Raw genomic sequence first — 23,231 nt, 5'->3', positions numbered from 1 at the left:
CCTACATGGGGTTGAGGAAGGCCTGCCCAGCAATGCTGCCCACGGTGCCATCTGTGGGGATCTCACTGGCACCCGCAGCTCCTCGCTCGGACCGGCAGACACATGGTGGCTGCCCATCAGGCCCTCCAGCTTCCTTCTCCATCTCCTGCTTGGAAAATGGTCCTTAATATTTGGACGCTGGGGAGGGGGCAGCCTGAAACCGGCAAACCCTTTAACACCAATAGGATCTATGGAATGTAGGATGTAGGGAATAAAATACAGAATACAGAATACAGAATAGAATAGAATAGAATAGAATAGAATAGAATAGAATGGAATAGGAAATAATAGGAAATAACAGGAATAGAATAGAATAGAATAGAATACAATACAATACAATACAATAGCAATAAGAGTAGAATAGAATAGAACAGAATAGAATACGAAATAATAGGAAATAACAGGAATAGAATAGAATAGAATAGAATAGAATAGGAAATAACAGGAATAGAATAGAATAGAATAGAATAGGAAATAACAGGAATAGAATAGAATAGGAAATAACAGGAATAGAATAGAATAGAATAGGAAATAACAGGAATAGAATAGAATAGAATAGAATAGGAAATAATAGGAAATAACAGGAATAGAATAGAATAAAATAGAATAGAATAGAATAGGAAATAATAGGAAATAACAGGAATAGAATAGAATAGAATAGAATAGAATAGAATAGAATAGAATAGAATAGAATAGGAAATAACAGGAATAGAATAGAATAGAATAGAATAGTAAATAATAGGAAATAACAGGAATAGAATAGAATAGAATAGAATAGGAAATAACAGGAATAGAATAGAATAGAATAGGAAATAATAGGAAATAACAGGAATAGAATAGAATAGAAGGATAGGATAGGATAAAAATTAGAATAGAATAAAGTTTGAATATAATAGAATAAGAATTAGAATACTATATAATCAGAATAGACTATAGAATAGAATAGAAAATAGTATATAGAGTAGAACATGGAATTGAATAGAATAGAGAACAGAGAACAGATCTGAATAGAATCACAGAGTTGGAAGGGACCTCGGGAGGTCATCTAATCCAACCCCCCCTCGCTCCAGCGAGAGACCCTTGTCCATTTCGGACCCAGTGGCTGCCCGGTCTCTTCTCTCAAGAGCCCCCAACCGTGCCCTCTTCCTCCTCCTCCTCCTCCTCCTTCCTTCGATTCTGGCCTTCAGGGAGCTTCTGCGCTTCTTCTCTATAAATAGAAGCCGGACGGAGGGAGGAGGTCACTCCGAGCGATGAGCAGGGAAGATACGATACGATATGCTGTCATACTCCCTGGGGGTGGGGTGGGGGGAACGAGGGGTGGGGGGCCCCCGAGCTCCTAGTTGTAAAAAGTTAGCGGGCATTTTTTTGGGCAAATGGCCAGCCTCGGTTTTTTTTAGTCCCAGAGGGGCAGCCAAGCCATCGGTCACGCACCGAAGGGCTGTCAGCGCCCCGGGGATGCAGCTGTTGTGTGACATTCAGAGGGGATCAGTTGTGGACAGATTTATCACCCCCAAACTATTCGGATGACCCCATAGGCTGTCATCGCCTCTAAGGTGGGGGGGATTCCTTCCCGCTTCCAGATTCTAGACCAGCTAGCTGCCGCACACGTGTGCGCCGGAAACCAGCGGGCAACAGCTCGCGTGCCCACACAGAGGGTTCTGCGTGCCACCTCTGGCACGCGTGTCGTAAGGTTCGCCCTCATGGCTCTCGATGAATGTTTCTCAACTTTCGGATGGTGGGGGGGGACTTCAACTCCCAGAATTCCCGGGCCTGGGGAATTCTGGGACTTGAAGTTTCTCTCCCCCCTCCCCATCTGGAAGTTGCCAGAAATTTGAGAAAAGATTGACCGAGAGACGTTGTTAGCTGGCGAAGAAAGAAGGAAGGCGAGGGCTTAGCGTGGGTTTCTCAGGCATCCCAGCCATGCAAGGAGGAGATACTTGAAGAGGGTGAGAAACGTCTCAAGAGATCAGCCTGGGAGGGCGAGAAATATTTGGCGCTTCTCGGACGCTAAGTGTAAAGCCGGGCTAAGGAGGGCTGTCAGGAATAGTGACGGCTGGGGGGGGGGGAGGTAGCGACAGGTCCAGAAAATGGTGCAGGGAAGACACGGGGAAGTCATTTTCCTGTGAAGCTCCCCTGCGGCTGACCCACCTCGTCAATTTTGCGGCGCGTCGAATTAGAAAAACGCAGCCGTTTAGAAAAAGTTGTATCTCTGTTTGTCTGTTTAATCTCTCCGTCCTCCTTTACTCCTTCCTTTCTCTCTCTCTTACCCATCCATCTATCCTTCCTTCCTTCCTTTTCTTCCTACCTTCCTTATTTTTCTTCCTTTTCTTCCTTCCTTCCTTCTTCCCTCCCTCTCTCCCATTTTTCCTTCCTCCTTCCCTCCTTCCCTCCCATTTTTCCTTCCTTCTTTCCTCCCATTCTTCCTTCCTTCCTCCCTGCCATCATTTTTCCTTCCTTCTTTCCTTTCCTTCCTTTCTTCCTCAGTCCGTTCCTTCCTTCCTTCTTTCCTCCCTCCCACCCATCATTTTTCCTTCCTTCCTTCCTTCCTTCCCATTTTTCCTTCCTTCTTTCCTCCCATTCTCCCTTCCTTCCTCCCTGCCATCATTTTTCCTTCCTTCCTTCCTCAATCCTTTCTTTCCTTTCTTCCTCTGTCCATTCTTTCCTTCCTTCTTTCCTCCCTCCCACCCATCATTTTTCCTTCCTTCCTTCCTTCCTTCCTTCCTTCCTTCCTTCCTTCCTTCCTTCCTTCCTTCCCTCCCTCCTTCCTTCCTTCCTTCCTTCCTTCCTTCCTTCCTTCCTTCCTCCCTCCCTCCCTCCCTCCCTCTCTCCCTTCTTCCCATTTTTCCTTCCTTCCTCCCTCTCTGTTTCCTCCCTCCCTTCCTCCCATTTTTCCTCCCTCCCTCCCTCCCTCCTTCTATCTGTCTATATCTCTCTATCATCTGTCTATTATCTATTTATCCCTCCCTCCCTGCTCTCTCATCTACTATTCTCTATTTATCTCTCTCTCTCTCTCTGTCTGTCTGTCTCTCTCTTTTACAGAGTGAGTTGTTATAATGGGTTATGGGCATCCTTCCCAAATTCTACTTTTGCAGTTTAGGGTGTCGTCCGAGCACAGCAATAGAACTCAGGCTAACCCCAGCCTTATTCAGGAGTAGTTTCACAACTGTCCATCCAGCAAGAGGATCATGGTCACCTATTTCTCATCGAGAGGGGGGGAAAAATCCTGCAATTTTTTCCTTTTTGCAAACCGTGATGTCACCCACACAGCAATGTTTCCACAGGGCACAACGTAGACACGAAAACATCCCTGACGCTTACCCAAAAAATAAATAAATGATTACAGCTAAGCTTTAATAGACCGCAAACCTGCTCGCCCTGGCTGCTGTTTTTTAAAACCTCCCACACACCCCACGTATAAATCATGCAGCGAAAAATAAACCAGTAGTAGGAAAGAGATTTTTGAGACCTTCCACCTCTCTTGTAAGGGGGAAAGAATTTGTGTGGTTGTGTCTGTGTGTTTCCTACAGCAGAAAAAAGCGCACACACACGCACACACACACACACACACACACACACAAAGCGCCAGGATCTCACCAGGAAGGAATGTTTCCCAACCCCATGGAAAAAAACCCCTCAGATGCTTAGATAATTCCACTTTCCATATATGCCCATATATGTCTAATCTGCCCATCTTGCAGTCTTCAAACCTCGCTTAGCCGGTTCTTTTCTTTTCGCCCTAGCTAGTTCCACTCGCTGACCAACCGTGTTGGAAAGAATTCAGCCGCTGATCAGAGCAATACTTCCCCCAAAGGGAGGGAGAGAGGGGTCAATTCAGGCGACACAGCCATATTGGCAAAGGGGTAGAGCAGATGTTGGGGGGGGGGGAAACGTGGATCTGGGGGCGAGGGGCATCCTAGGGAAGAATTGGTAAAGATCATGGCATTCCTTCCTGGGGTATTAAATGCAATGTTTCTCAACTTCAGCAGTTTGAAGATGGGTGGGCTTCAACTCCCAGAATTCCCCAGCCAGCATAGCTGGGAGTTGAAGTCCACACACCTTAAATTATGCCGCCTGGGGGATTCTGGGAGTGGAAGTCCACCCATCTCAAAGCATGCTAGCTGGGAAATTCTGGGAGTTGAAGTCCTCTTAAAGCATGCTGGCTGGGGGATTCTGGGAGTGGAAGTCCACCCATCTTATAGAATGGGGACACCGAAGAAAGTTTAGCCTATTATTATGGTCTGTAGCAGAGTCAGACAGATGTTTAGACTGGATTTGACTTTTTTGTTCAGCTCTCAAGGATCCAGGAGAGGCGGATATGGCTGTTTAATAATATTAAAATATTATTGAAGGATGTCAGCTCTTCCAAGTCGAACTGCCATTCGTAATTGACCGATGGGGATTTTGCCAAGTGCCGAAGGCGTCCAATTATTATGGTTTGTCGCCCAGATGTGTAGACCGGATTTAGCGTTTTTTATCCACTGATCAGGAATAGGCAGATGTCATTACGGCTTAATAATATCGAGGGTAACGGTTGCAAGGGTGTAAGGAGTTCCAAGCAAAGCTGCCTTTTGCGATTGACTAAACAGGGAGGTTGTCAACGCCGAGAGTGTTCAAGGGATGCTCCAGATGTTGCTGCATCAGGTTGGCATTGCAGGCAGGACTCCATTTAAATTCTGGGATGTCCAGTAGGGCTTTGCCATGCAAATGCCCTGGCACTTGATCTTGAGAGTCGTCACCACCCCTTAACTCCGGTTCATAAGTGGGGTGCGACCAGATCTTACAGAATCCAGAATTGGAAGGTAACCTCAGAGGTCATGTAGTCCAACCCGCTCCTGCTCAAGGCAGGAGTCCTTATATATACCAATGACGATCAACCTATGGAACAGAAGTTTCCTTGTAGAAATCGTGGGAGTTTCATCCCTGGTAGCTTTCAAGAAGAGATTCGGACTGCCACCTGTCAGAAACGGTGTAGGGTCTCCTGCTTGGGCAGGGAGGGGGTTGGACTAGATGATCTCCAAGGTCCCTTCCAGCTCCGTTAAATCTTGTTAAATCCGGGCTAAAGCTTTCAAGACGAGAGACTGGATTGACCTCTGTCAGAAATAGGGTAGGCAGGGTCTCCTGCCCCGGGCCGGGGGTTGGACTAGATGACCTCCAAGGTCCCTTCCAGCTCTGTCAAATCTGTTACTATATGGGGGCACGGCAGGAATGGCGTTTCTCCCCCTTCCAAGGGGGAGCCAGGCTGGCTTTTTTCAGGGGACTCCAAGGACTCCCTCTCCCATCCTTCCCAGCCTTTCCTACAGGCCCCACTCCCTCCCCAAAAAGGCGACTGGACTACAACTCCCAGGATGCTTAAGGGAAGGGAACCATAGAGTTGTGGATGGGTGGGTGGGTGGGTGGGGTTTAAGCACGCGTCTCCGTGGCAACGACGTCGCGGCGGCGGCGGCATCCTGGGCGCGTGGCGTCAGGATGGGGGCGGCGCCCCGTCTCCGAGGCAACGGCAGGGCAGGGGCGTCGCCGCCGCCGTCGTCGTCATCCGGGTCCCGCGGGGGGCGCGTGACGTCACGGGGCGGGGCGCGGCCCGGTATTTGAGGGCGGGGCGGGGCGGAGGCGGCAGCAGCATCGGCGCCGGGGCGGCCATGGCGGGCGCGACCACCATCGAGGCGGTGAAGCGCAAGATCCAGGTGCTGCAGCAGCACGCCGACGAGGCCGACGAGCGCGCCGAGCGGCTGCAGAGGGAGGCCGAGGCCGAGCGCCGCGCCCGAGAGCAGGTGGGTGGGGGGGGACCCAGAATCCCCCGCGCGGGGTCCTTGTGGGGGGGGAAGGAGGGCGCGAGGGAGAGGCTTGGCTGCCCCCCCCGTAAGAATCCCTTGGGAAGGGCTCTTTTCCCAGAATCCCCCGCTCCTCCAGGGTGGGAGGGGGCTTCCCAGAAGGCTTTGGGCTTCCCAAGCTGGGGAGGGGGGCTTTAAATGGGGAGGGGGCTTCCCAGAAGGCTTTGGGGCTCTAGAGGGGAGGGCTTCCCAGAAGGCTTTGGAGCTAGGAGAGGGCTTTAAATGGGGAGGGCTTCCCAGAAGGCTTGGTGGCTGGTGGGAGGGGCTTTAGAAGGAGGAGGGGCTTCCCAGAAGGCTTTGGGTTTTAGAGGGGAGGGCTTCCAGAAGCCTTTGGGGCTGGGGAGAGGGCTTTAGAAGTGAAGAGGGGCTTCCCAGAAGGCTTGGCGGCTGGTGGGGCTTTAGAAGGAGGAGGAGCTTCCCAGAGGCTTTGGGGCTCTAGAGGGGAGGGCTTCCCAGAAGGCTTTGGGTTTCTAGAGGGGAGGGCTTCCCAGAGGCTTTGGGGCTGGGGAGAGGCTTTAGAAGTGAAGAGGGGCTTCCCAGAAGGCTTGGCGGCTGGTGGGGCTTTAGAAGGAGGAGGAGCTTCCCAGAAGGCTTTGGGGCTCTAGAGGGGAGGGCTTCCCAGAAGGCTTTGGGGCTGGTGGGGGCTTTAGAAGGAGGAGGCTTCCCAGAAGGCTTTGGGGCTCTAGAGGGGAGGGCTTCCAGAAGGCTTTGGGGCTGGTGGGGGCTTTAGAAGGAGGAGGGGCTTCCCAGAAGGCTTTGGGGCAGGTGGAGGGCTTTAAATGGGAGAGGGCTTCCCAGAAGGCTTGGTGGCTGGTGGGGACTTTAGAAGGAGGAGGGGCCCGGTGGGGGCTTTAGAAGGAGGAGGGGCTTCCCAGAAGGCCTTGGGGCTGGTGGAGGGGAACTTTAGAAGGGAGGAATGCATTGAGGCCGGTGGGGGGGGCTTTAAATGGGGAGGGGCTTCCCAGAAGGTTTTGAAGCTGGTGGTGGGGCTTTAGAAGGAGGAGGGGCTTCCCAGAATGCATTGAGGCCGCCAAGCTGGTGATGGTGGGGTTTTAGAGGCAATGAAAGGGCTTCAATGAAAGGCTGTGGGGCTGGCCAAGCTGATGGGGTGACCTTTAAAAGGAGGGAGGGTTTCCTAGAAGGTTTTAAGGCTGGACTGAATTGATGGGGTGATCAATTAAGGGAGGGGACTTTCATCCAGAATCCCACGGTGGTGGAGAGTCTCAAAAGGTGATGGTGGGTGTTTCCCAGAATGCTTTGCAGCTGGCCAAGCTGAAAGGGAAGGCGGGATGGGTGAGATGTTACCCAGAATTCCCTGTTGGTGGAGAGGACGTTTCCCAGAATGCTTTTGGGGTTGGCCAAGCTGATAGGTGCAGCTCTGGAAAGGTGGGTGGGTGGGTGAGGCCGCTTCCCAGAATCCCCCGCTCCTCCAGGGTGGGAGGGGGCTTCCCAGAAGGCTTTGGGCTTCCCAAGCTGGGGAGGGGGGCTTTAAATGGGGAGGGGGCTTCCCAGAAGGCTTTGGGGCTCTAGAGGGGGGGAGGGGGCTTCCCAGAAGGCTTTGGAGCTAGGGAGAGGGCTTTAAATGGGGAGGGGGCTTCCCAGAAGGCTTGGTGGCTGGTGGGAGGGCTTTAGAAGGAGGAGGCTTCCCAGAAGGCTTTGGGTTTTAGAGGGGAGGGCTTCCAGAAGCCTTTGGGGCTGGGGAGAGGGCTTTAGAAGTGAAGAGGGCTTCCCAGAGGCTTGGCGGCTGGTGGGGCTTTAGAAGGAGGAGGAGCTTCCCAGAAGGCTTTGGGGCTCTAGAGGGGAGGGCTTCCCAGAAGGCTTTGGGTTTTTAGAGGGGGGAGGGGGCTTCCCAGAAGCCTTTGGGGCTGGGGAGAGGGCTTTAGAAGTGAAGAGGGGGCTTCCCAGAAGGCTTGGCGGCTGGTGGGGGCTTTAGAAGGGAGGAGCTTCCCAGAGGCTTTGGGGCTCTAGAGGGGAGGGGCTTCCCAGAAGGCTTTGGGTTTTTAGAGGGGGGGGGGGGCTCCCCAGAAGCCTTTGGGGCTGGGGAGAGGGCTTTAGAAGTGAAGAGGGGGCTTCCCAGAAGGCTTGGCGGCTGGTGGGGGCTTTAGAAGGGAGGAGGGAGCTTCCCAGAAGGCTTTGGGGCTCTAGAGGGGAGGGGCTTCCCAGAAGGCTTTGGGGCTGGTGGGGGCTTTAGAAGGAGGAGGGGCTTCCCAGAAGGCTTTGGGGCTCTAGAGGGGAGGGCTTCCAGAAGGCTTTGGGGCTGGTGGGGGCTTTAGAAGGAGGAGGGGCTTCCCAGAAGGCTTTGGGGCAGGTGGAGGGCTTTAAATGGGAGAGGGCTTCCAGAAGGCTTGGTGGCTGGTGGGGACTTTAGAAGGAGGAGGGGCCCGGTGGGGGCTTTAGAAGGAGGAGGGGCTTCCCAGAAGGCCTTGGGGCTGGTGGAGGAACTTTAGAAGGAGGAATGCATTGAGGCCGGTGGGGGCTTTAAATGGGGAGGGCTTCCCAGAAGGTTTTGAAGCTGGTGGTGGGCTTTAGAAGGGAGGAGGGGGCTTCCCAGAATGCATTGAGGCCGCCAAGCTGGTGATGGTGGGGTTTTAGAGGCAATGAAAGGGGCTTCAATGAAAGGCTGTGGGGCTGGCCAAGCTGATGGGGGTGACCTTTAAAAGGAGGGGAGGGGGTTTCCTAGAAGGTTTTAAGGCTGGACTGAATTGATGGGGTGATCAATTAAGGGAGGGGGGGACTTTCATCCAGAATCCCACGGTGGTGGAGAGTCTCGAAAAGGTGATGGTGGGGTGTTTCCCAGAATGCTTTGCAGCTGGCCAAGCTGAAAGGGGAAGGCGGGATGGGTGGGAGATGTTACCCAGAATTCCCTGTTGGTGGAGAGGACGTTTCCCAGAATGCTTTTGGGGTTGGCCAAGCTGATAGGTGCAGCTCTGGAAAGGTGGGTGGGTGGGTGAGGCCGCTTCCCAGAATCCCCTGCAGGTGGACTGGATTTGGAAAGAAGGAAGGAAGCCCAGAAGGCTTTGCGGCTGGCCCTGCAAAAGGGGACAGGGCCCATAATCCCCTGCCCGTGGCTGTTCTCCTGCCGAAGCGGTATGGAGACATCTCAAATGGATGGAGACCCAGATGGTGCGAGCTGTGAGTGAAGGGAACCTGTGTGTGTGTGTGTTTGCTACCCAGAATCCCCCACGGCTGACCTTGTGTTTAGAACCCGATGTGGCTGGCTGTGTGTTTGTGGGGGGGATTCTGGGAGTTGAAGTCCACCCCCCTCTGAAAGTGACCCGGCTTTTCATCCTGGAAGGTTTTCCTCTTAAATCGTAAGATTTTGTGGCTTCCCTTCAGGGCTCCCGGCCCTCTGCTAATGAAATGCTGTCGAGCAAGGTTGCCTCTGAGCATGGGAAGAGTGCCCAGCTCCTGAGATCATGGTGTGTGCAGGATGCAGTTCGAACAAGTGGAAAGGTTCGCTTGACCCGTCTACAGGGCTCTTTTCTCTAGACTTTCTGATGAATCTTTCTGTTGGAGATAGACCCTTCCTGTCCCTGGAGGTTCTCTTCCATCCATCTTTACCATTAGCAGAATCTAATCTGGGTCGAAATTTAACCCAGCGTTGCATTCCCACCCACCCCGCCCCAGGTAGCTGCCCGCCTTCAAATTACCACCTTGTCTTCTTCCTTGGCATCTGGTATACTGCTGCTGCACCTGGAGGCTCCATCAACCTCCCCAACCCACGCATGACTCAATATTGCTGGTTCGTCGGGAATAATTGACCCCTCCCTTGTGTTGTGGTCCCTGGCTGGTTGTAAAACTGGTTGCAATTGCTGGGTGAAGGAAGGGTTTTGGGCTGGGAAGATCTGAAGTCGTGCGTGGACGGATCCGTCCCGATCGAAATAAAAAAAAATTTTTTTAATATAAATTTAGGAAACCAATGGTTCCTTTGAAACAGCTGTCTTTTTCCACTGCTGCCCCACCCCAGCCCGTCCTCAGACCTCCAAAATATACATAACTTGAGTTTAATCATTATTAAACATTCCTATCCTTCACCTGCCTTTGGAAATCCCAGGGGTTGAGTACCGTAGATCCCTTCGTTTTAAACCTGAAAATCAGGTCTCTGCTTAAAATAATTTGATTTTACAGGATCCCCAGGGCCTGGATAAGCAGAGGAAAATAGGTCCCTTGCAGAAAAGAGAGAGAGCAGGAAGATTTCTCTCCAAAGGATCAGAATTCAGGTGGAGAAAACTTGAAGGAAAGGGTGGATGATGGGTACTCTTGCTTGTTCAAAAGGGATCAAGTAGACAGCGAGGCTGGGCTGCGGCAGGACGAGACGGGAGAGATTAAAGGTGTCCCACTGGTTAAGCCATCTCAACCCTGGCAGTAAAATAGAATCGGATTAAAGAAGAAGGAGGGGAAGAAAAAAGGGGGAATATTTTATCAGCAGTGCGCGGAAGGGAAGTTGACATTTTTATACCAAAAGAGATTTTACAATATGATGATCCTCTGTTTGTGCAAAATCGGAGTGTGTGCGTCCCCCCCCCTTCTTCCTTGGGCGTGCAAAGCCGGGGAGGAGTGTGTGCGTGCGAAGCCGAGATGGCCACCCTGCTGTAAAAAGCATCTTTAAAAAAAAACCAAAAAAAAAAAACCAGAATAAATTCAGAGAGGCGTTGGCTTTACCGATGGGAAGTGGGTCAGGTTCTTTTTCCCTATTTAGGAAATGGGGCAGCCCTCCAGGCCGTGCCCAGGGAAGTGGGGGGGGCGGGTTTTAAGAGGGGAGGAGTGACAGCATCTATGTGTGTGTGTGTGTGTGACTTCAATCTCTCCATTCTTTCTTTTGTCCACCCCAGATGGGGGTGGAGTTGTGTGTGTGTGTGTGTGTGTAAGACAAGCCTGCTGGCTCTTTGTAATTTGTGTGTGTGTGTGTGTTTTTGTGTTGTTTGCCCTTTTTCCCCCATCCTTCCAGCAGCCACTGTGGAGACGGGGGAAAAAAAAACACAACGCCACGCCTTTTGTATTAACTGCCAACTCAAAACCAAACTCTCTTTCTTTGGGCCCCCTCGATAAAGCCTTCGGGTGCACCCCAATTTTTTATTTTTATTTTTTTCTCTCTCTTTTTTTTTTTAATTAGGGAAGGGATTCTCCCCCCCCCCTTTTTTTTTTTTTAAAAATATTTTTTTGGTAGAATGGCAGATTTGGCCCAAGGGCAGGGGTGAAATGCTACCGGTTGGCACCGGTTCGGGCAAACTGGTAGCAGCCGCGGCAGGTGGTTCCGAGAACCAGTAGTGGCGGCAGCATGAGGCTCCGCCCACCCGCCCAGACGTCATTACTTCCTGGTTTTAACCAGGAAGTAACCGGTTTTTTACCCTCTGCGCATGCGCAGTAGGCTTTGTGCATGCGCAGAGCGTCCAAAACACGCACATACTTCCAAATCGGTAGGGAAGGCAAGTAGATTTCTCCCCTGATTCACGACCGATTGGAGAAAAGAAATTATAAACTTAAAAAACACTCTTTTTTTAATACTTTCCTAAAAAAAATAAGTGGATAGTGGGTTTGCTGGAGCAGAAGAGGGCTTTGGGTGCAGTTGATATCTATAGCTAGTCCTCGACGTACGTCCATTCGTTCAGCCGCTGTTCGAAATGACGACGGCCGTGAAAAAGAGGGACTCGCGACCAGTCCTCGTGCTTATGACCATTTGCAGCATTCCCAGCGGTCACGTGATCCAAATTGGAGCGTCACGTATTTATAAAAGTTTGCAACCCTGCCGGGGGTCAAACTATGCAACCGTCCCTGGGGGGCTTCTGACAAGTAAACTCGGGGGGAGCCAGATTCGCCTAACAACCACGTGAGTCGCTTAAGGACCGTTTGATTCACTTAACTGCAGCAATTTGCTGAACGCCCTAGCAGAAGAAGAAGAAGAAGAAAAGTGGTGAAATCGAGCGTTGGTTCGCTTAACAACCTCGCTCGGCCATGGAAATTCTGACAATGGTCATAAGTTGAGGACTACCTGGGATCGGTTTGTGAAGAACGTCGGAGAAAAATGCAGAGTTTTTCATTGCTTAGGTGTGAATGTGGGACAGCTGCCAGTTCTTGTTTTTTTTAAACCTTTGACTTCCTCGTCTGCAAGTTTTTATCATATTATTTATGCCCGAGTTTGTCCCTTGCCTGCTTTCTTATCGGCACATATATATATATATATATATATATAAAGGCAAATATTATAAATACTTGGCTTGAATTCAGGTTTCGGCTGATATGGGTTTTGTGGGAAAGGCACATGGGAAACAGGGACTTCCTCGTTAAGAAGCAAAAATAAAATAAAAAATTAACCAGGTTAAAATTCCTCGATCGTGGTTAAATGGGGACCCAGCACAAACCTTAGATACTGAGCTCCGTTCGTTTAGTGACCGTTCAAAGTTACGACATCACTGAAAAAAAAGTGTCTTAGAACTGCTTTTCACACTTCATGGCATCCCCCTTGGTCACGTGATCCAAATTCAGACGCTGACCGACTCACGTTTATGACAGTCGCTGTTGTCCTGGGAGTTCGCACTTTTGCGACCTTCTGACGAGCAACGGGGAACCCAGATTCGCTTAACGACCGTGTGGTTAAGCGATATTAAGCGATTCACTTAACAGCGAGCAGAAAGGTCGTAAAACGAGGCAAAGCTCCCTTAAAGGTCTCGCTGAACCACCGACATGTTTTGGGCTCAATTCTGGTCGTACATCGAGGAATACCTGCCTTGTAATAGAATAGAATAAGCATTGCATTGATTTGATTTGATTTGATTTGATTTGATTTGATTTGATTTGATTTGATTTGATTTTCTTATTGGCCAAGTGTGATTGGACACACAAGGAATTTGTCTTTGGTGCATAAGCTCTCAGTGTACATAAAAGAAAAGATAACGTTCATCAAGAATCATAAGGTACAACACTTAATGATAGTCATAGGGGACAAATAAGCAATCAGGAAACAATATCAATATAAATTTCCGATAACGTTTTTCGGATTTTGAGGGCGGGAAGGCAGGATTTGGGGCGTGGGGGACGGGAGAGCCGTTGTCAGGTCCTGCTGCAGTTGCGTTGCCTTAAAAGGAAGGAGGATGGAAGGAGGTGCATGGTTTTTAACCATGGTTTGTTTGCAAGCCAGGATTTGAGGGGCTGCCAGATGTGCCTGGCCCTTTGCAAAACATCTGGCTGCACAATCTGATTTCGACACTGCCTCTGTTTGCACGTTCGTTTGGGGGTGAGGTGGGTCTGGAAACAGACCTCCAGCTGCCCTTTGGCAGCTCCTGAGCTTGTGCGGACTTGCATTGACAATCAGTGCTGCAAAATTAGCCGAGATGCGATAAACCCCTGTGGAAGGTTATCAGGCCTGGCTGATCAAACTCGGCTTAAAGAGGCCGAAAGACAAAACAGATCCCTGTTCGGAATTTGAGGGCCGGGTCTTTTTGGGAGGGAGCTTGGCCGGATAAGAGGAAGAACCTCCTGGGGGTTCTGTCCCGCTGAGTTTTGGCTTCTGCTTGAGCAGGCTTCTAGTCCTCATGAGCGGCATTTGCATTTGCCGGCTTGGGGAATTTTGGGAGTTGTGGTCTAGACATCTGATAGGAGTGTTCCAATATTTGGGGGGGAGGGTCTGGAAAACGGCCCGTAAATGGGCAAAAAGCAGGCATGCGCGCGCCAGTCTTCAGATCTCTGGTGCGCGCAAAAGCATGCGTGTTCCAGTTTGGGCACTTGGTGGCCAAAAGGTTTCGGCGTCACTGGTCTAGGGTCTCCTGCTTGATCGGGGGTGGGGGGGGGCTGGACTAGAAGACCTCCAAGGTCCCTTCCGACTCCCGTTTATTCTATAAACCCTGACCAATTAATCTCATGGAACAGCTTGCCTCCAGAAATTGTTGAGTTGGGAGGGTTTTTAAAGAATTTGTCTGGAATGGCCTAGGCCTGGGGTCTCCTGCTTGAGCAGGGGGTTGGACTAGAGGATCTTCCGAGGTCCCTTCCGGCTCGTGTCCTGAATCGATGGGGTTTCCACTCCTCTCATTTAGCGGCCTCCTCCCTTTGCAGAGATGGGAAATTCAGGCAGGAGAAGGCTGGGGGATTAGCCTGTAAGGATGAATCAGTCAGTTCTGCCTTTTCTCCCTTCTCCTTTTGTCCGGCCCTTGCTTGCTTGGACAGAGGCCCTTCTGTTCTCTCCCCTTTTGCGGGTCCTTTAAACCTCCCCCCCTCCCTCCCTCCCTCCCCCCCCGAAAAAAAAGCCTTGTGGGGGGGGGGCCTTCCGTGCAAAGCTTTCCCAGCCAGCCGACAGATAGTCTGTTCTATTTTTTTTCCCCCCTTTCTTCCTCTGTCTCTCCTAAATTCCACTCCCCTTTTATTGTGATGGGGATGGGAAGCCCTTGCTGGTTGGCCTTTTTGGGAAAAGTGGGGAGGGGAGCGTTGTCAGCAGGCCTTTGGGGAGTGAGGTGGGGGGGGGAGAAAGAGGAAGATTTATAGCCAGGCTGGTCATCCACTGAAAAAATGGGGAGTCTGGGCTTGGAAGCGATCGGTCAATCTCTTTCCACCATCACTCTCTCCCCCACTTCCCAGCCTCCCCTCCCCAAATCCGTCCTTTCAGACTTGATGGGAGCCAAGTCTGATGCCTGGAAAGTGCTTCCTTTTACTTTGGGGTGGGGTGGGGCTCTGATTTGTTTGGGGAAACCAATCGCATCAGGACGCTGTCCAAGATCTGCTGGGCAACGCTGAGTCAGGGTCCCTTTTGTTCCGGGTTCAAATTCTGGGAGTGGAAGTCCGAATATCGTTAAAGCCTGCTGGCTGGGGAATTCTGGGAGTGGAAGCTTAAATATCTTAAAGCATGTTAGCTGGGGAATTCTGGGAATGGAAGTTCACCCAACTTAAAGCCTGCTGGCTGGGGAATTCTGGGAGTGGAAGTCCGCCTATTTAAAACATGCTGGCTGGGGAGTTCTGGGAGTGGAAGTCCAAATATCTTAAAGTCTGTTGGCTGGGGGATTCTGGGAGTGGAAGTCCAAATAACTTAGAGCTTGGTGGCTGGGGAATTCTGGGAGTGGCAGTTCACAAGTCTTAAAGTGGCCTAGTTTGGAGGCCCCTTCATCTGGCTGGTGGGTTTGGGCAAAGTTGTTTGACGGGACCTGGTTTGACGGAACCTGGACCTGGCCGGCCATCGAAATCTGCCTTTGGGGGCAGAAGATATCGCTGAGGAGACCCCGTCTCGTCTCGTAGCCTGTCTCTCGGCTCGAAGATCACCCACGTAGAGAGCCTGCAGATGTGGCTGGACCTTTGAAAAAACATCTGCTTGCCTCTCCCGGGGCAGCCTTTGATTTCGACACAAATCAAAACGTATCTTTTCTTTGATGTACACTGAGAGCCTATGCACCAAGACAAATTCCTTGTGTGTCCAATCACACTTGGCCAATAAAAAAAAAATTCTATTCTCTGTTGCAGAATAGAATTCTCTGGGGGTGATGTGGGTCTGGAAACAGACCCTCCAGCTGGCAGCTCCTGAGCTCGTACGGACTTGCACTATTAGTGCTGCAAAATTAGCCGAGATGCGATAAACCCCTATGGAAGGTTAATCAGGCCCGGCTGATCAAACTTGGCTTAAAGAGACCAAAATCTCTTTAAGATCCCTGTTCGGAATTTGAGGGCCGGGTCTTTTTGGGAAGGAGCTTGGCCGGATAAGAGGAAGAACTCCTGGGGGTTCTGTCCCGCTGAGTTTTGGCTTCTGCCTGAGCAGGCTTCTAGTCCTCAGGAGTGGCATTTGAATTTGCCGGCTTGGGGAATTCTGGGAGTTGTGGTCGAGACATCTGAGAGTGGCTAAAGTGACCGTGGCTTGGAACACTCTGTCCAGTTTTTCAGTCCACCACATTATACAAAAAAGAGGTTGGGACTTTGGGGAAAAAGTGCAGAGAAGAGCTAACTAGGAGGATTAAAGGCCTGGAGGCGAAAACATAGGAAGAACGGTGGCAGGAATTGGATATGACAGGTCTAGAGAAAAAAAGAAGGATTAGGGGGACATGATAGGCGTGTTCCAATATTTGGGGGGGCTGCCCCAAAGAAAACGGGTCAACTTCTTCTCCAAAGCACCAGAAGGCAGGACAAGAAACAACAGATGGAAATTAACCAAGGAGAGAAGCAACCTGGGATGAAGGAGGAGTTTCCTGACCGTGAGAATAATTAACCAGTGGAACAGCTTGCCACCAGAAGTTGTGAGTTGCTCCATCACTGGAGGTTTTTAAGAAGAGAACAGACAATCACATGTCTGAAATGGTCTAGACCAGGGTCTCCTGCCTGAGCCAGGGGGGTTGGACTAGAAGACCTCCAAGGTCCCTTCCAAGTCTGTCCTTCCTTCCTTCCTTCCTTCCTTCCTTCCTTCCTTCCTTCCTTTCCCCTTTCTTCCTTCCTTCACAAGGGGTTGGATAAGAAGACCTCTAAGGTTCCTTCCAACTCTTGTTATCCTTCCTTCCTTCCTTCCTTCCTTCCTTCCTTCCTTCCTTCCTTCCTTCCTTCCTTCCTTCCTTCCTTCCTTCCTTCCTTCCTTCCTCATCACTGGAGGTTTTTAAGAAGAGACTGGACAGCCACTTTTCTGAAATGATCCTGGGGTCTCCTTCTTGAGCAGGGGGCTGGTCTAGAAGATCTTCCTTCCAACTCCATTCTGATGGAAATTCTGTCCACAATCAACGGAATGACAGAGCGGGAAGGGACCTCGGAGGTCTTCTAGTCCAGCCCCCTGCTCAAGCGGGAGACCACCCCCCAGGACCATTTCAGACTCGATGTGGCTGATGTGATTTTGATCAGGAATAATAAATAGGATGAAACTGACACACAAACACACCCACCGGGGTGTAGAGCGGGCCTCTCGGCCCCAGTGGAGGCTCGCTGGATGGCGCCTGACGTTGGCACAGCTGCCTGTCGCCCGCTAACAGCCTGGCACAGAAGCCTTGCAGCGAGTGACCTGGTCAGAGCATCTGCAGATTTCCAAGCCAAGCTGCTTGTCAAAGCCCAGCCCGTCAGCTGCGACCTCGGCCCTGCGTATCGCATCTTTCCTGTCGCTTTGCTGGAGGGTTGGCGAAGACAAATGGTTGGGCCATCGGAAGGAGGGTTAGAAATCTCGTGTGGACATGCCTTTGGGTCACACCCCAGACGCCGTCCTAGCTTAGGGAGGTCCTTCCTTCCATCCATGTTCGTTTTTTTTTTAAGTTTGCATTTATATCCCGCCCTTCTCCGAAGACTCAGGGCGGCTTACACTATGTCAAGCAATAGTCTTCATCCATTTGTATATTGTATACAAAGTCAACTTTATTGCCCCCAACAATCTGGGTCCTCATTTTACCTACCTTATAAAGGGTGGAAGGCTGAGTCAACCTTGGGCCTGGTGGGACTAGAACCTGCAGTAATTGCAAGCAGCTGTGTTAATAACAGACAGACTTAGTCTGCTGAGCCACCATCTTCTCCTTTCCTTTCCTTTCTTTTTCTTTCCTTTCCTTTCCTTTCTTTTTCTTTTTTTCTTTTTTCCTTTCTTCCTTTTCTCTTTTCTTTTTAATTTGAATTTATATCCCGCCCTTCTCCGAAGACTCAGGGCGGCTTACACTATGTCAAGCAATAGTCTTCATCCATTTGTATATTTATATACAAAGTCAACTTTTATTGCCCCCAACAATCTGGGTCCTCATTTTACCTACCTTATAAAGGATGGAAGGCTGAGTCAACCTTGGGCCTGGTGGGGCTTGAACCTGCAGTAATTGCAAGCAGCTGTGTTTAATAACAGACTGTCTTAGCAGTCTGAGCCACCAGAGGCCCCGGTTAACGTCTTTTATTTCACCTTCAGTGAAACCGGGGCTGTCCTGGTTTTAAATGTTCCAAAATAGGAAAATTCTCCAGGGGGGGTTTGTGGTGGGACGGCCAATTAAAATCTTCTGAAACAAGATTTTCTAATTTTAACCGAAGGGACGTCGATGGTGGCTTTGGCCGCCTTTGCTGGACTCGGCGTTCCTCGGAATAAGTAGAGTTGGGAGGGACCTTGGAGGTCTTCTAGTCCAACCCCCAAAAACGGGACCAGGTCAAATGGTTGTCCAGTAACCTCCATTGATGGAGCACCCAACTCTTCTGCACTTTGTTAGGGTCGTAAGTCGAGGATTTTCAATACTAACCTGCCCCAAAATCGGGAAGCTGTTGATTTATCCCATGCTGAATCTGCCTCAGGGCCAGACATCCCAAGCCAAGCTAGCTCTCAATCAGTCCTCGACTTAACAGTTCATTTAGTGACCGTTCAGCGGCACTGAAAATAAAAAAAAACGACCTATGGCCGTTGTTCACACTTTATGACCGTCGTTGCAGCGTGTCCTCCCCACCTCCCCCACCCCTGTGGCCAGGTGATCAAAATCCAGATTCTTGGCAACCGACTCATCCTTAACGACGGTCGCAGCCTTCCCCCGGGCTCCTGCGATCTCCTTTTGCGACCTTCCCAAAAAAAGCGAACTCGGGAGGGGTGGGGGGAAGCCCAGTTCAGGAACGGTCGTAAAATGAGGCCAGAGCCCGCCCCCCCCAACGTAACAACTGTCTCGCTTAGCCATGGGAATTTTGAGCACGACGGCGGTTCGTAAGTCGAGGACCAGCGGTGCCGGGACAGCGCAGATCTCTAAACGGGGTCCGCTGTTTTTATGGGCCAGGGAGTTCCTCCTCAGTTCTAAAAGTTGCTTCTCTCCTCGGTTAGCGTCCATCCGTTGCTTCTCGTCCTGCCTTCAGGTGCTTTGGAGCAGGGGTCTCCAACCGTGGCCACTTTAAGCCTGGTGGACTTCAACTCCCAGAAAGCCCCAGCCAGCAAAGCTGGCTGGTGCATTCTGGGAGTTGAAGTCCACCAGGCTTAAAGTGGCCAAGGTTGGAGACCCCTGTTTTGGAGGATAGATGAACCCCCCTCTTCTTTGGGGCAGCAGCCCCTCAAATATTGAAAGACTGCTATTATATCACCCCCTAAGTCCTCCTTTTCATTAAACTAGACATCCCCAGTTCCTGAAAAACCGTTCTTGACATGTTTTATCCCTCGGGTCCTCAAACTCGGGGTGCCCCCCCCCACTTCCTTCTGGAGTTCTTCCCTGCAGACTTGGCTCTCTGGGGCAGAGCTGGCTCTGTTTCTGCGCCCCCCCCCCCACTTCCCGGCTGGCTCCCTCTCCCTCTCTCTCTCTCTCTTGCATTCCTCTGCCCCCCCCTCCCGTCCTGGTGGCTGCCTTCCTTTGTCTGCTTCTAAGGAGGCTCCTTGGGGATGGCGGCAGTGGGGGGGAGGCGGGGGTGGGGTGTGGGAGAGTCTTCTACCAAGCCTGGTGCACGAAGCAATTTTGCAAAGTGGGTGGGTGGGTGGGTGGGGGGAATGGAGTGGAGTTTCCCAAGTTTTCTTTGCTGGGTTCCCATAAGGAGGAGGGGGTAGGCTCTGGGTGCCAGGAGCTGCTTTCTTTCTTTCTTTCTTTCTTTCTTTCTTTCTTTCTTTCTTTCTTTCTTTTCTTCTTTCTTTCTTTCTCTTCCTTCCTTCTCTTTCTTTCCTTCCTTTCTTTCTTTCTTTCTTTCTTTCCTCCTCCTTTTTCCTTCCTTCCTTCCTTCCTTCTTTCCTAGGGATTAGAAGGCCTCCAAGGTTCCTTCCAATCTATTATTTGTTCCTTCCTTCCTTCCTTCTTTTCTTTTCTTTTCTTTTCTTTCTTTCTTTATCTTTCTTTTTTCTTTCTTGTCCTTTCCTTCCTTCCTTCTTTCTTTCTTCCTCCCTCTCTTTCTTTCTTTTCCTTCCTTCCTTCCTTATTTTTCTTTCTTTCTTTCTTTTCCTTCCTTCTCTTTCTTTCTTTCCTTTCCTTTCTTTCTTTTTCTTTCTTTCCTCCCTCCCTCCCTTCCTTCCTTCCTTCCTTCCTTCCTTCCTTCCTTCCTTCTTTCCTTGGGATTTGAAGGCCTCCAAGGTTCCTTCCAATCTATTATTTGTTCCTTCCTTCCTTCCTTCTTTTCTTTTCTTTTCTTTTCTTTCTTTTTTTTCTTGTCCTTTCCTTCCTTCCTTCTTTCTTTCTTCCTCCATCCCTCTCTTTCTTTCTTTTCCTTTCTTTCTTTCTTTCTTTCTTTCTTTCTCTCTCTTCCTTCCTTCCTTCCTCCCTCTCCTTCCTTCCTTCTTTCCGTTCCTTCCTTTCTTTCCCTCTCTCTCTCTCTCTCTCTCTGTCACACACACACACACACACACACACAGACACAAACACACACACACGACTTGCCCTCTTGAGGGGCAACATTCCCGGTGAGGGTGAAGTTCAGCAGGTTTTTCCTCCCTCCTCTCCAAAAAAGTTGTGAAGAGCTAGGGAAATCTTTCTATGGGGAAAAAAAACGATATATATATATATATATATATTTACCCCTGGGTGAACTTGCAAATGTCTTTTCCCTGTCTCGGTTTAGGATGGATGGACTTCCAACTCTCAGAATTCTCCAGCCAGCCTGCTTTAAGAGGGGTGGGCTGCCCAGAATCCTGCATGCTTTCGATCTTTGGACTTCAACTCCCATAATCCCCCAGTTTGCATTCTTTTAAGAGAGGTGGACTTCCAACTCCCAGACCTGGCTGGGGAATTCTGGGAGTTGAAGTCCACCGATCTTAAAATGATCTTTTAAAAGCTTAAGGAATCTCTGGATTTAGCTGCCAAAGCCAGCCCTGGGGTGGGGGTGGGGGGCAGGTATGGTTCTGAAGCAACGCCAGCCTTGCGAGGGAGACCCTTTCCCTCTCTTCTCCTGTCCACCAGCTGGCTAAGGTGGCGTTTCCTTCAAATCTGTCCCCGGGGTGAAGGGTGACGCAGATCAGAGGCTGAGACCTCTCCAGGACGCCCAGGACGCTCAGTCCAGGACACTCCGGCCAGGAAAAGTGCATGTGCTAAAACCCTACGAAGATTGATGGGGATTAAGCTTGGCAGCAGATGGTGGCCCTGATGGTGCCCGCAGCTCTGGGGAGGGGAGGAGGAGGAGGAGGAGGGGGGAAGAAGAGAGGGAAGGAAGGGGGAGGGGGAAGGAAGGAAAATTGGAGAGGGAAGGATAAGAGAAAGGAGGGAGGGAGGGAGGGAGGAGGAGATGGATGGATGGAAGGAAGAAGGAAGGAAGGAAAATTGGAGAGGGAAGGATAAGAGAAAGAAGGGAGGGAGGGAGGAGGAGATGGATGGATGGAAGGAAGAAGGAAGGAAGGAAGGAAAATTGGAGGAAGGATAAGAGAAAGGAGGAGGAGGAGGAGGAGGAGATGGATGGATGGAAGGAAGAAGGAAGGAAGGAAAATTGGACAGGGAAGGATAAGAGAAAGGAGGGAGGGAGGGAGGGAGGAGGAGATGGATGGATGGAAGGAAGGAAGAAGAAGGAAGGGGGAAGGAAGAAAGGAAGATTGGAGTGGAAGAGGATAAGAGAAAAAGGGAGGAGGAGATGAATGGATGGATGGAAGGAAGGAAGGGGAGGAGAAGGAAGGAAAAATGGGAGGAGAGAAGGAAGGAAGATTGGAGAGGGAAGGAAGGATAAGAGAAAGAATATAGGGAGGGAGGAGGAGGAGGAGATGGATGGAAGGAAGAAAGGAAGGGGGGATGGAAGGAAGGAAGATTGGAGGGGAAGAAAGGATAAGAAAAGAATGGAGGAGGAGATGAATGGATGGAAGGAAGGAAGGAAGGGGAGGAGAAGGAAGGGAAAACGGGAGGGGAGAGAAGGAAGGAAGATTGGAGGGGAAGGAAGGAAGGATAAGAGACAAAGAAGGAAGGGAGGGAGGGAGGAGATGGATGGATGAATGGAAGGAAGGGGGAGTGGAAGGAAAGAAGGAGAAATAGGAGATGGAGGGAAGGGAGGGAAGGAGGGAGGAGGCAAGGAAAGTTGGGGCAAAACTCACTTAACCGTCTCACTTAGCAACAGAGATTTTGGGCTCAGCGGTGGACGTAAGTCGAGGACTCCCTGGAAAAGCAATACCAAGAGGCCGGGGGGGGGGGGAGAGGGACCCCTGCCCTGCCCTGCTCTGATGGCCCCTGGAAGAGGGAATTTGCTCTGGTTGGGGGGGTTAATGTATGGTCTCTCTCTTTTCCTCTCCCCCCCCCCGGCCCCCCTCCCAGGCTGAAGCTGAGGTTGCGTCCTTGAACCGCCGCATCCAGCTGGTTGAGGAGGAGCTGGACCGGGCTCAGGAGCGCCTGGCCACGGCCTTGCAGAAGCTGGAGGAGGCCGAGAAGGCCGCCGATGAGAGCGAGAGGTGGGTGAGGGCGGCTGGGGGGGGGCCTGGGGCTTCTGAGTGGCTTTGACTTACGACCGTTATAGAGGTGGGTCGTAAGTCGGGACTGTCGTAAAGCAAGTATATCACCTGACTGTCCCGTCTCTTCCTTCCCTCCCTTCCTCTCTATTCCTTTCTTCCTTCTTTCCTCCCCACCCTCCCTTCATCTGTCTATTCCTTCCTTCCTTCCTTTCCTCCCTCCCTCCTTTATTCCTTCCCCTGTCCCTCCCTTCTTTCCTTCCATTCTTCCTTCCTTCTCTTCCCATCTATTCTTTCTTTCCCTTCCTTTCTCCCTTCGCCTGTCTATTCCTTCCTTCCTTTCCTCCTTTATTCTTTCCCCTGTCCCTCCCTCCATTCTTTCTTTCCATCTTTCCTTTCTCCCTTCCCTTCCTTTCCCTCCTTCCTTCCTTTTCTTCCCCTCTATTCTTTCTTCCCTTTCTCCCTTCGCCTGTCTATTCCTTCCTTCCTTTTTTCCTATTCCTTCCCCTGTCCCTCCCTCCTTCCTTCCTTCCTTCCTTATTCATTCATTCATTCATTCATTCATTCATTCATTCATTCATTCCCGACAGGGGCATGAAGGTCATTGAAAACAGAGCCCTGAAGGACGAGGAGAAGATGGAGCTACAGGAGATCCAACTGAAGGAGGCCAAGCACATTGCGGAGGAGGCCGACCGGAAGTACGAGGAGGTGGGTGGCCCTCCGCTCTGGCAGCAGGAGTCGCCCTGGATCACCTGGAATTTTGAGGAAGGGGGCAGACAGCCAAGGCACATGACTGACTCATTGTTCGGGCAGAGAGAATTTTGCCCCCCCAAGTCTGCAAAGCTTTAGTTTCTCAGTGTATAAGCAGATCCTCTTCCATGCAGCCTTTCTTTCGGCATCATGAGGACTAGAGCCGTTCATTTTAAGGGATGGGCTGCGGCTCCTCTGGTATTGGGTGAGAGAGACTTCCCCGAGGCCCCCCAGCCAGTTTTCATGCCTAAGGCGAGACTAAAACTCACTGTCGCCTGGTGATTGAGCCAAGGTCACCCAGTCACCTTTCATGGTTAAGTCAGGACTAGAACTCCCCGTCTCCTGGTGATTGGCCCAAAGTCACCTTGCTGGCTTTCATGGCTAAGGCAAGACTAGAATTCCCA

The 23,231-nt window shown here is 50.8% G+C and overlaps 1 protein-coding gene across 9 annotated transcripts in view; it reads left to right on the top strand.

The window, feature by feature from the left end:
- TPM3 (tropomyosin 3) overlaps positions 1-23,231 on the top strand; it is a 48,717-nt gene that overhangs the window by 5,749 nt on the left and 19,737 nt on the right. For 5 of the 9 annotated variants that reach the window (XM_058159804.1, XM_058159802.1, XM_058159805.1 and 2 more), the window contains exons 3-4: positions 21,947-22,080; positions 22,668-22,785. In XM_058159804.1, the coding sequence (XP_058015787.1) occupies positions 21,947-22,080; positions 22,668-22,785 (252 nt within the window). Of the gene's footprint in view, positions 1-5,624; positions 5,808-21,946; positions 22,081-22,667; positions 22,786-23,231 lie in introns of those variants that run through there. The other 4 variants (XM_058159809.1, XM_058159808.1, XM_058159807.1 and 1 more) reach the window with 4 other exon arrangements.

The sequence above is a fragment of the Ahaetulla prasina genome, chromosome 17 (assembly GCF_028640845.1).
Source record: "Ahaetulla prasina isolate Xishuangbanna chromosome 17, ASM2864084v1, whole genome shotgun sequence".
NCBI lineage: Eukaryota > Metazoa > Chordata > Lepidosauria > Squamata > Colubridae > Ahaetulla > Ahaetulla prasina.
This window is presented reverse-complemented; position numbering and strand designations above follow the sequence as displayed.